The 12,782-nt window shown below is 36.0% G+C and overlaps 1 protein-coding gene across 3 annotated transcripts in view; it reads right to left on the reverse strand.

Moving 5' to 3' along the window:
* LOC111436255 (DExH-box ATP-dependent RNA helicase DExH10) overlaps positions 1 to 12,675 on the reverse strand; it is a 15,710-nt gene extending 3,035 nt beyond the window's left edge. For all 3 annotated transcript variants that reach the window (XR_002709207.1, XR_002709206.1, XM_023073998.1), the window contains exons 1-14: positions 11,359 to 12,675; positions 9,118 to 9,432; positions 8,887 to 8,991; positions 8,688 to 8,756; positions 4,691 to 4,858; positions 4,542 to 4,613; positions 4,339 to 4,455; positions 3,596 to 3,805; positions 3,301 to 3,459; positions 2,552 to 2,641; positions 2,368 to 2,460; positions 1,773 to 1,926; positions 567 to 715; positions 381 to 476 (exon numbers count right to left, since the gene is read on the reverse strand). Coding sequence is in view for 1 of the 3 variants with exons in the window: in XM_023073998.1 (XP_022929766.1) it covers positions 381 to 476; positions 567 to 715; positions 1,773 to 1,926; positions 2,368 to 2,460; positions 2,552 to 2,641; positions 3,301 to 3,459; positions 3,596 to 3,805; positions 4,339 to 4,455; positions 4,542 to 4,613; positions 4,691 to 4,858; positions 8,688 to 8,756; positions 8,887 to 8,991; positions 9,118 to 9,432; positions 11,359 to 12,402 (2,841 nt within the window). In the remaining 2 variants the exon portion in view is untranslated. The remainder of the gene's footprint in view (positions 1 to 380; positions 477 to 566; positions 716 to 1,772; positions 1,927 to 2,367; positions 2,461 to 2,551; positions 2,642 to 3,300; positions 3,460 to 3,595; positions 3,806 to 4,338; positions 4,456 to 4,541; positions 4,614 to 4,690; positions 4,859 to 8,687; positions 8,757 to 8,886; positions 8,992 to 9,117; positions 9,433 to 11,358) is intronic.
* Positions 12,676 to 12,782: the final 107 nt, after the last annotated feature.

Here is a 12,782-nt window from a genome sequence, read left to right on the forward strand (position 1 = left end):
TTTTTTTTTTTTTTTTTTTTTTTTTTTTTTTTTTTTTTTTACTGTAGTTTTACTTGATCAGTTTAGAACTTCCATGTATGCCTAGTGCATGAAACAAGATACAAGATGCATCATTCTATCGTACTTCGTCCGCATAACAAAAACATCAGAAAATTAGTCTATATAGGAAGAGATAAAAAAGATCCAGAATTGCTTGTATTATTGATAAATCCAAGATCGAAGGAATTGAAATTTTGATTTCTGCAAATAAGATGACTAAATGCAAGTAAATGCATAATATACATGAATGTGTTCGTGTTGCATGAAGCATGTAAACGCATCAAAATAAACAAAATCAGCCGTCAGTTCTCATTATAAAATTATACAAAAAATATACTAACCTTTGACCAACAGTAAATGACATCCATCAAATACGGCCTTACAGTTGATTCCACATATTCTTCCACATTTATCTCCAACTTGCATTCATGTTGTATCTATATCCAAATAAAATATGATTGCATTTGGAAATAAATTAAAAACGCCCTTAAAAAAGAATAAATACTAGGTGCTCAGCGGTTTAAAACCTCAGCTATTCTTCTCGCACTATCTTGGAGTTGCTGTAATGGTCTAGCAAGCTCGGTTCTTAACTGTATCTGCTCATTGGACTTGTCTCCTGGTATAAAACAACTTGCAAGGGATGCAATCTGGTGATGATCTAGGTCATTGAATGTTCCTGTTGAGATTGTAACAAAATATAACTTTTCTAGGTATAAGAGGTACAAACTGAAAAACTTAAAGCATTCCAGTTGGCTTGAATCAAGAAAGAGAGAACTTTTATAATAACAAGTTGCGATGAAAATTCAAATCTCTAATCTTCTGATCGATGATATAATGTTCTAACGATTTAAGTTATGTTCACGCTCAAGTTCAATGAATATAAATAATTACAATTGAAAAACAAAAAGGCCAAGCATAGATATGTGACCAGTACTGTCCACAATCTGACTTCACAACTACAATCATAAAGCGATTACTTTCAACCCAACGCTCCAAAAACATTGCCCAAGTCAAGAGCAACGATCTAGAGATTATCCAACAGACCTAGAGCAAACATCATGTGGAGCATAGAATCTCCCTGAGATAATAAACACTATAATTTACCTTGTTGAACACAGCAAAAGATCTCTCAACTGAAGCATATGCACAACTTAGATTCAAAAGCAGCATGCGCAAGTAAATAAAATGCATTTTTGACATCATTCAGAGGGAGAATAGACTTTAATCACTGTTTTATCGAGTGGTCACACTTTCCAGAAATGCAAGGACACCTTTCTTCAGGACGCTGTGTATCCTTAATAAGGCTTCTCAGCATGCGCCTGAGCACCTTAAATCCCTTTTTTTTTTATCTTTTATAAATAAATCAAGTAATAATTTTTAAAAATGTTATTTCTCTCCTTAAACTTCTAAAAACCCTCTAATTTTTCTTTTTTTCATTATAATATCATTTATACCAGTAAAAAATTATTGGCATTTTACTATTGTGCTGCTCACATAAAGATCTCACCTTTTTTACACCACAAGCTTAAACTCTAGAAACAATTGTTTTCTAGTGTGCCTCTTGCTTTTAAAATTGATTGTAATATTTATATAATATAGTCAAATTATATGGTAAAAATTTGAATATGAAGGTCAGCTTTTGAGGTTCACTAATCCATCAAATCTTTAAACATTCAAAACTGATAATAATTGAAGTGAATATGATAATCAGAAGAATATGCACCCAGACTCACCATTAAACATTAATTCAGTAACAAGGAGCTCATCTCCTGTGTCAATCAAGCAGGCTGCACGCCCCTTCAACTGAACTACACCATCTGCATCAATGTGACCAAGCTTTTTCAGGACCCGAGAACGGTTCTTCAGTTCATCACGAAATTTTTGAAGCTGCATGTTGAAGCAAAAAAAAAAAAAAAGTTGTTCAAAGCCAGGTACACAGATCTGATGAGCATGGTCAATACTCTTTGTGTGTGCTTCTCCGTATGATGCTTTTGCAAATTGATTAAACAAAATTATGCAAGGGAAAACAGACAAGTTACATTTCTTCCTATTTTAACTTTTTTCTTAATCTGTAAATGGAGTTACAGGAAAATGGAGCGCAGTGCCTAAAATTTGACCACTTTAACAAAAGAAAATATTAAAAAATAAATCTTAGACAAAATCCATGCGACTCAAACAAAGCATAAAGGTAAATCCTAGTCGGAAGGCATCTAAGTACCTGGTTACACTTTGTGTCAAACGAAGCAATTACAGAGGCGTCCTATTGTACTTAGGAAACAAGATAAGAGGTAATTAAATCATGGAAAGTTAAAGAAACGTCAACTATACCTGGGAATCGCGCATTTTGGTCTTGAGTATTTGAATTTCATGATTAACCTCCGCTTTCCTCTGAAAACATTTAATCTGGTCCACTTCATGTGACTGCAGTAATCAATGGAGCAACCATAAAACTCTCTAAAGAATATTTTATGCAAGTACTCCACGATAAAAGAAAAAACCTTTTTTTATATACCTTATGCAGAGGATGAGCATATAATTTCCGCTCAAGTTCCTCAATCTGCTTCACCAACTCAACAATTTCTGGATCTTCAATACTCATGTCCTGAGAATGAGCCAAAAGAACATTGAATTGCCAGTACAGTTTTTCTCTCGAATATGTCTTTAAGTACACATAAAGCACTACATTTATAAAGAAAAAGAAAAGAGGACTACAAGTTCAATTGACATGCAAAGAAAACTCAATTACTTATTGTTAAAATTATTAAAAAAAAAATTAAATGGAAAGAAAAAAAGCCCTTAAGTTGATCAGCTGGCACTGAGGATTCATTCTTGATGCAAACTGGATGCTTCGTTTGATTATTCTTCAATAATTAATATGCATCCCCTAAATTAAAACAGAGCATAATTCTGTATCTTAACTAATCTGCTTGATTGGCAAAAACAAAAAAGGAAGTCATGATGCAGAGACGTCGCCAATTAATCTCAAGTATGCAATGAGGTAGAAAACTTGAAGTATTGAAAAGATATGCTTCTCTTCGTTCAAAGAGTTCTTCCTCCCCCTATGGTTGTTACTTCCAATAAGATTTTTTGTAATCCTTTGGAGGATTTGTAATTTTCATTATACTGAACAAAACTCTTGTTCCTCATCAAAAACATATATAGAGAAACGAGTTTATACTGTAAAAAGTCTTGATTCGTTAACACTTTCATGAAAGATATAACATACAATTATTCAAATATAAGTAAGCAGCTAATTTTTACCTTAACTGGATTCAATTTTGGAAAACCCTGTGGAAAACGAGTTCCCAGTTCTTCCAATGCAAGCAGTATGCTTTCCCTTGCTTCCACGGGTCTGAGATCAGAAGGAATAGAGATTCTGAGTTTGCTCAAGGCTGAAATAAGAGGCAGCTGAACTGGAACCTGAAAACGTAATAACAACGATGACATCTCACATTTTAAATGGACCACCATCACACCAAAATAATAAGATCAAAAAAGGATTTACAAAATTAAAATCAAGATATAAGAAGCCCCAGCTTAAACATGAAAAACTAACCACGTGCATTTCACCCTTTTCTCCAGGACGGGGTGGACAAGGTTTTGGTCGTGAACTATTCTCGCTTAGACAAGGAGAGCATTGGAGTAAGGTATCCACTATATAAGCACCACCACGTGAAGGCAAGATGCCTAACCCAGCTGAGGGCTTTTTAACAACGTTAACTACAACTCCCCAACCCCAGTCTGTCCCCCCTTCTCTTACCTTAACCTGCAATTCAGAATAACCAATCTTAACCAAGTTGCCAAGTACGGGTAACAGTCTAGCATCTAATGAAATAGATTTAAAAAGCAAAAGTAATATCAAAAGATTTTGACATGCATAATTATTTTCTATTAAATCTTAAACAAAAAAGGTTGTTCATTTTCACTAACAATCAAATACATGCATTTAAAAGATGATAAAATAGATTGGTATTAGACACATATAATTCTTTTTTTTTTTTTTTTCCTCTTAAGAGAATCCATGCCCTCAGACCCTGGAGACATTAAGGGCTTTTCATATTATGCTTACACGAAAATTCAAATATGCGACCTCTGGTAGGTGGTACTTAGAGACCATTCACCAAGGGGTGCTATAACTCATCAAAATTTATGCTTGAAAATCAAATTTTGCATACAAAATAGTTTTTCAATCATTTGCCTCATCTTTACTGATTTGGATTGTGAAGCGGACATTAGGTTTAGGCAAGATGGCTTATCAACACCTCTTATAAATGAATTTCCTACACCCCTAGTACATACCAACCGACCAGGAAGAAGAAAATAGAGAACTCTTTCCGGCCTTGTTATTTCAGACATCATCTTCTTCTCAAGTTGTGCTATATCAAGCTTTAAGTTGTGGTATTCAGCAACTTCAGCCTAAATGGATAAAGCATAATAGTTAAAATTCTAGTAAATGATCAAAATATTAACAACTACATAAAAATAAATAGGACAAAACTTGCCTCTCCTGAAGCATCAAGTGTGGCAGCTTCCTCCTCTAACTTCGACACTCTTTTCCCAATATCAGGCAATGCCTAAAAATGAGATTATTAGGAAGTACTTTTTCAATATCCCATTATGCTAATTCAAATAGAAAGGATTTAACCACAACCTTCTCGTGCTGAAACTGATGAAATGAGTGTCTAATAACATGCTCAGCTGTAAATTGGCCTTCAGCCCGGCTCATTAAATTTAAAATCGAGTAGTAGCTCAGTCTAAAAGTACTAACAAGAGGAGCTGGTTTGCCCAAAATCATATCTTTAATTGTTCCCATCTCCACCTGGAAAAAAGTAAAGCAGTCAATGCTTTATTTTCTAGTAAGAAAACGTCTTTCATTAAGAAGAACTAGTGAACAAAAGACGAGGCTGCACTAAAAACAGCACTCGACCGACACAAGGGCCACTGATTAACAAAAAAAATGATAACAATGAGTTCCAAGCTCTTTTTCCTCGTACATGTGTTGATGCCTCCTTCCTTATTCTACCTCTATCATTCTCTTTAAGATGAAATTGTGGTTATATATTTCTAGATGCGAGACTAAGAGTGAATAAAAACTTCTATTTTGTAACAGGTGCTGTCGATGTAAGAAGGATGAGGAAATTATGGATCAGTAGTTCTTTTCTTTTTCGTAGGAAACAAATATTTCATTAGTGAATCTGTGATGTAAAATATTGCCATCTTATAATGGATCACTAATTCTTGTATTGCACTTTTGCTCATATGGGTCAAACCATTCTTTTAAAAAGGAAGTTTCTTTGGATTAATACATCAAATACCATTGTGTGGAATGGGTGTTTTAAGAAGTAGAACTTTTAAAGGAGATAAGAATGTCAAAATGAACAGTTCTATTCTTTGAAACCTCCACTCAGAAGAGTCTAAGGATGTTTCTTTGCAACCGCACTTTGTCTTCAAATTGTGCCAAGTAAAGAAATTTCTTCTATCATCTTGGTATTGGGTTTGTTCTGGATTTTGTTTTCCCCTTATAATAAAACAGAACTTGTGGAAAAAAATGAGAGAATATAATGGACATTCAAAAAAGACCAGTGCCCAGAAGGAGCCAACCTGAAGAAAATGGCTCCAAAAGAGCAAGATGAGACCCCTAATATTTATTATAAAGTCCTCACAAAATGAAGCCCAAATGGAAGTATGGAACCTAACAAGGAAACTTCCTCCCTAGACCTCTCCCCCAAAGACCACAAAGAAAATAACAACTGTCAGCTACCTACCAAAAAAAAAAATAACTTTTTCAAAAAGACTCAAGGTCTGAAGGTCTAAAATAAATGGTACCAGATCATTGAAGTATAATCATGAGACCACAATACTACTCCTTTCTAAAGGATGCACCACCGCAGACCAATCAGCAAGGATGCCTTCCCATAATTTGATCCATGGTGTTAACTCTATGATGAAGAACTTCTCAAATAAAAAATATAACGTTCTTGGGAATTTTAATCTTCCACAACAAGGAAATAATAGAAACGTAGGACGAGGAAGGGTTAACCAAACAAAAAAGGATATGCAAGTGTAACCCTGAGAAGGATTAGTAATCCAAGAACAAAGATATGTCCTCCCTAAAAAAATAAAAAAGATCCCCAAATAAAGATAAAAACATCATAATATTTCAAGTTTCCTCATCAAATAATGGCCGAAAAACCCCAAGGTCAAGAGAGGAGGAAAAGTCCCTCGAGGAGGAAAGAATAGAAGCCACTGAATGAAACCTCATGGAAGACAAATGGTAGAAATAAGAGAATAGAGAGCAAAGAGGCTATCACCCAACCAGATGTCCTCCCAAAAGTAAGCATTCACCTCATCCGCCACCACATAATGAACATAGGTAGAAAACAAAGGAAAACACTTAGAAATAGCTTTCCTCAAGTGTCAGGAAGTGCCCTCCGAATCCCCACTTGAGATCCACTCAAAAGGGTGCAGATTAATATTGCTCATAAAAACCTTGTGCTAAATGGAATTAGGTTCTTGGGAGAAATGTCAAAGCCACTTAGCCAAAAAGGCTTCATTGCACACCCTATGATTACCAATATCTAAACCCCCGAGCTCCACACACTTCATCATCACACTCCAATTCAAAAGTGGCCCTTTACCTTCTCCAAGCCCCTCCCAAAGAAAGTCTCTCATGCTTTTCTCCAGAGATTTCCTAACTGACACTAGGATACTCGATAAGGAGAGGAAATATTTCTAGATTTTGCTAACGAACAAAATCTTTGGTAAGTCTTCCTCCTTTTGTTCTCCTTCAAAATCAATTAGAACCGATCAATATTGGTTTCATTTCTTCTACATTTCATTGTTTCAATGAAATGGCTTCATATCAAAAAGATTTGTTTACGTGAACCAAATTAGTCAACATGAAACCGTCCAAGAACGAATCCAACAAAACCTAGAATTGATTGAACTCCACCAAAAACCTAAACTCCAATGTTTTGGGCAATGAAAAAGATGGAAATAAATGGAAGTTGGACCCGTTAGGTCTTTACTAAGGTAAGTCTACTTTTCTGAGCTATCCAAATCAAGGGATTGATTTACCCACGAATGGCTTTGATATGGAAGTTCAACTACTAATGAAGGTTAAAGTTTTTCAATGGCATACAGAATATTAAATAATCAAGAAAAAAGGGCAGAAGAAGCTCGCAAACTGGGCAGTTTCCCCTTCAATATGTTGTCTTTGTGTGCATAAAGATGATTTTCATTGGACCACGTTTTCAAACTTCGCGCCACAACGAAACCAGTGTGATATGAATCCTTTACAGACAGAGCAAACTGCTAATGTGTAGGGACTAAGAAAAGTACAATTCGATAGAATGATTGCTAAACTGGCAATGGAAGACATAACTGAAATCCGATCCAAGGTGTTAACCCGTCCATGCAAACCCTGTCGCACAAAGAACTTCACATTCATTGGAGTTTTTATCTTCCACGCTGAGGTGAAGATATATGCGTTAGAAGGGGAGGGATTGGTCAAGCAATTGAAGAAAGAATGAGAAGATCTTTTGCAAGGGCTGGGAGACTAAAGGCGAATATCCACCATGTCAAGCCTAAAGTGAAAATCACCCAACAAAGATAAGAGAGCCAAGACACCAATCGTTTCCCGATTGGTAAAGGAGAAGATTTAGATAGTGGTTTTTAACAAGGATATGAAGTAGGTAGGTATGCAACTTAAAGCTTGACTGAATGAGGGCAAGTCTTTCCACTACTGAGAAGTTTTTTTTCCAAAAGGCAAGACTCTTGCGAATCTTACCAATAACCAAGTCCCAAAACAAGATGCTCCTTGGGTCCAAAGGGAAAACTAAGATAGGCGGAGTGCAAAGCACCCACCTCAGTCCCCACCCAGGATGTCCATCTACTAAGCTTGAATGAGTCACAATCTCAAACGTTTGACACTTGCCTCTATTAATCCTTAGGCCTGAGATGACTTCAAAAAACACTAAAACTTGATTTAGATTAACAAAGGAATCCATTATTTCAAAACAAAAAAGATTGTGTCATCAGCAAACCGAAGGTGGTAAAGGCTTGTCTTATTCTTCCCAACCAGAAAACCCTTCAAAATAGTGCCCTCCGCCCCTTTTACAATCAAACTTGAGACTCTAGAGTGGGACATAAAATAAGTAGGGGAGATCATTCAAGACTAAATAAGAGCGAGTGTGCCCCCCGGGAAAAGAAACAACTTTTCCAAGAAGGGAACCTCACACAATTCTCTAGGAGAATGTCCAAGGAGAAGACCCAAAGTAGGAGGACAAAAAAATCCCTACCATGCGACCAAATAAGTGAGTCCAATCCCTACTAAGAATGGGTTCAATTAAGAAAATAAAATCCTAAACAACAAACACATCATTTATTTTGTCCTCTCTCACTTTTGTAAACTTTTACAACTAGGGTTCAACCCCAACCCTAAATTGTTCTTCATTTCATTTTGAGAATATATATTTCCCTGTTATTTGAAAAAATGGAGCCAACAATATCAAAATAGTGAATACAAAAAAAAAATCTAACAGCATCAATCAAATTAAGTAATCAAAAAATAAGAATAAACTTCAACATTAGAAAGAAATGAGTAGAAATTCACATCACATCAAGATTATGACTAGCAGCAGTATTACCTGCTCATCAATCATTATAATACATATTCCCCTGTCATCTTTTCCACGACGTCCAGCCCTTCCACTCATCTGCATGCAAAATTTGCAGAAGTCAAATTTTTCTCCACTAAGATAAAAGTGTGTACTAAAATTTAAAATAAACGATAAAATAATAGAAATAAATAAATAATTTACGGGCACAAATAGGGCCTTCACTCACCTGAATGTACTCACCAGATCCAATAAATCGGTGACTATCACCATCCCACTTTTTAAAGGCAGTGAAGACAACTGTTTTTGCTGGCATGTTCAAACCCATGGCAAACTGTCACAAAGAAAAGAAGAACCAGCACTACTGATCAGCATAGAAGCTCAAAAAGCAAGATCTCAATTGGCAATAAAAAGCATCTAAAACAAGCAAAAACAATCAGGTGATGGGTAGGTATCTTACAGTTTCTGTGGCAAAAAGGGCCTTAACAAGACCTTCCTGGAAAAGGAGCTCTACTAATTCTTTAATTACAGGAAGAAGCCCAGAATGATGAACAGCAATTCCTCTCTGGAGAAGAGGTAACATTAGCTCAATTGCAGGTAGCTCTCTGTCTTCCTCATTCAAGCAGAGAATCGCATTTCTGAAAACATGTTCCACCGTGTCCTTTTCTTCATCAGTGTTAAAGTCAAGTTTGGACATGGACATTGCATGTTGTTCACATTCTCTTCTACTGAAACTGAAGACAATAACTGGTTGGAAATTCCGTTCCATAATCATCTGATACAAGAAAGCACACCATTTAAAGCACAAAACATCATCTAAAAGAAAAATTCTCAATAAGAAAAATAGCCAAGTCCTTGCCGATAGAGATTATGAGAAGTTCTTCAAGCATGCTAAAATTGTGTGATACTAGAATCATAGTAAGGAGAAATAATGATTAAATGAGAGGTATAACAAAGGGAGAACCTTAACTAGGGAAGTTAAAAATGGTCTTCCAGCTCATGAAGAAGAAGAGACTAATTAATTACTAGGTGGACTTTTGCATCGAGTGGCTGCAACAAAAATAAGCTTCTTCCCAAAAAGGAAAAGAAAAATCTCTTTACTTCAAATCACTCTACTATTTCTTTTCTAAGGATGACAAAAATCTTAAATGAAGTGAGCCACAATATCTTGACTTTCTTTTTGAATGGATGCCCCTCCAAAATGAGAGTGTGCGCCCTAGATGTTGTTAGACAGAGTGGACCAACTGAAGGTTCCAAAGAGAGCTTCCCGAACGTTCCCTTGTCAAGGCAAGAGTATAGGAACAAGGGAGGTTGGCATAGATGATGGGTGGGCTGATGAAAGGGAGAATAGAGAGACACCATGGAGATTTCACCCCAAAGAAGTTGCACTTTTTTACATCAAAAGTTTAGGTCTCGTTTGATAGTTTTTAGTTTTTGGTTTTTGCAAATTGTGTTGGTTTCTTACGACTTCTTTTCCATTGTTTTCATCTTTCTTAACTAAACATTTGAATTTTTAGTCAAATTCCAAAGGACCTAAGTTTTTAAAAACTACTTGGTTTAGTTTTCAAAAAATACTCCTAAAAAGTAAATAACAAAACAAAGAAACTAATAGGTAAAAGTATTGTTTATGAGCTTGGTTATCAAACGGAGCATTAGTGATCATTCTATTCCTAGCTATATTGGTATAAACACATCCCTTCATTTATCAATAGTAGTGTAAACTCTCTTTTATCCAACTAGAGAAGTTTTGTGTACTTCCTTTCGATGGAATTTCTCCCTTTTGTAAATTGCATATTATCAATGAAATTTTTGTAACTCGTTTGTCTATAAAGCCAAACAAATGTACACAAACCCAATCTTTTCATAATCTAGTAAATCGTATGTTTTTTTTAAATCAGGCTCTTAGTTTTAGGGAAACTTGAGGACTTCTTAAGTAATTATAAACTTGATCATTCTATTCCTAGCTATATTGGTATAAACACATCCCTTCATTTATCAATAGTAGTGTAAACTCTCTTTTATCCAACTAGAGAAGTTTTGTGTACTTCCTTTCGATGGAATTTCTCCCTTTTGTAAATTGCATATTATCAATGAAATTTTTGTAACTCGTTTGTCTATAAAGCCAAACAAATGTACACAAACCCAATCTTTTCATAATCTAGTAAATCGTATGTTTTTTTTAAATCAGGCTCTTAGTTTTAGGGAAACTTGAGGACTTCTTAAGTAATTATAAACTTGATCATTCTATTCCTAGCTATATTGGTATAAACACATCCCTTCATTTATCAATAGTAGTGTAAACTCTCTTTTATCCAACTAGAGAAGTTTTGTGTACTTCCTTTCGATGGAATTTCTCCCTTTTGTAAATTGCATATTATCAATGAAATTTTTTGTAACTCGTTTGTCTATAAAGCCAAACAAATGTACACAAACCCAATCTTTTCATAATCTAGTAAATCGTATGTTTTTTTTAAATCAGGCTCTTAGTTTTAGGGAAACTTGAGGACTTCTTAAGTAATTATAGCATCACGGATACTTGTACCGTATAGAAGGCTTTTCTACAACTTTCATTAGCTCGGTTGTGGCTTTCCTCTTTTCTCTATTTAACAATTTTTATTCTCGTTTCTTATCACAAGAACATGGAAAAGAAAACGAAATAAAAGACATTAAACAAAAACAGAACAAAAGATGATGAACAAACCTTAACAATTTTATAAATGTCCGAACCTCCGGAACCACTGCCACCTTTAGCTATTCTCCCACTAGATTTCCCATTTGAAGTCCTGTGGCCAGCAATCTGTTTTTGTTTAGCAAATGTATCCAGCAACTTCATAAAATTATCCTCCCTGAACTGTTCGTTTTCATCAACCACGAGATACAACCCATTGCCACCCACGGGAAAAACGTAATGTTGCAAGGGAGTTGGTCGAAAATCAGTGTACACCACATGACAAGGCTGCTTGTGTATATTGCATATCCACTCAGCAAACTCCGTGGCATTGGACATTGTTGCAGAAAGGAAGACCATTTTGATAGCCGGTGGTAAAAATATTATACTCTCTTCCCAAACAACACCTCTTTCCCGATCTCTCATATAGTGAATTTCATCAAAAATTACCCATGCTACTTCCTTCAAAACTTCCGAACCCCTGTAAAGCATCCCCCTAAGTATCTCCGTCGTCATAACTAAACAACTAGCATTAGGCGAAAGAGTCACATCCCCAGTCATTAGTCCCACGTCTTTAAACTCTTGACTCAATTCCCTATACTTTTGATTACTCAAAGCCTTCAGTGGGGAAGTATATATAACCCTCTGCTTGTCTCTAAAAGCCATAGCAATGGCATATTCAGCAACCGCAGTTTTTCCAGCTGAAGTATGAGCAGAAACCAAAATAGATTCATTCCGTTCTAAGCAAGAAACCGATACCTGCTGAAACGGGTCGAGTGTAAACGGGTACGTTTTCGCCATTGTACCATTGAAAACCGGATTCGATAGGGTTCCATGAAGCGACTCGTCCTTGGTAGAAGTGTACCCAGCCGGGACCGCAACTTCATGAACACAAGTCCGCGTCAAACTGCGTCGGTTGGAGACAGTTTCCTGAGTCGGAGTTTCCTTCACATCTTCTAGGTTTTTCGATTCTTTAGGTCGCTTATTGGAGCTCGTTTCTTGGTTGTTGCCAGTTTCTACGACAGCTGATTCTTCTTCAAGTTCTTTCCGCTTTCCAAGCGTGGGAGATTCTTCCATTTTAAAACGATTAGAGCAACTCCAATTTACTTTAATCGCAAGTGGAAACGGGGAAGAGGAGTGTTGTTAACAGACAAATACGAAGGAAAAAGGTGAAGAAGAGTGAGAGTAGATTGCTTGGAAGTGACGAGTGTGAGCAGCAGGTGAACGAAACGAGGAAGAAGGCCGAAAATGAAGGGATTCTGAGCAACAGCAGCGGCGGCGGAAGAGAATAGCCGGCGACGGTTCAAACTGCAGAAGTTTTTTTGACATTTTGGGATATTCGGCTAACTTATTTAAAATAGGTTTAGGGATTGAAGAAAATTGGAACAAGAGAGTTTACTCCTAGGTTAACCTATTACTGTATCCCGACTCTCTTCTAGTTCTAGTTAAGACATATG

This window comes from Cucurbita moschata, unplaced genomic scaffold (genome assembly GCF_002738365.1).
Source record: "Cucurbita moschata cultivar Rifu unplaced genomic scaffold, Cmos_1.0 Cmo_Scf00052, whole genome shotgun sequence".
Lineage (NCBI taxonomy): Eukaryota > Viridiplantae > Streptophyta > Magnoliopsida > Cucurbitales > Cucurbitaceae > Cucurbita > Cucurbita moschata.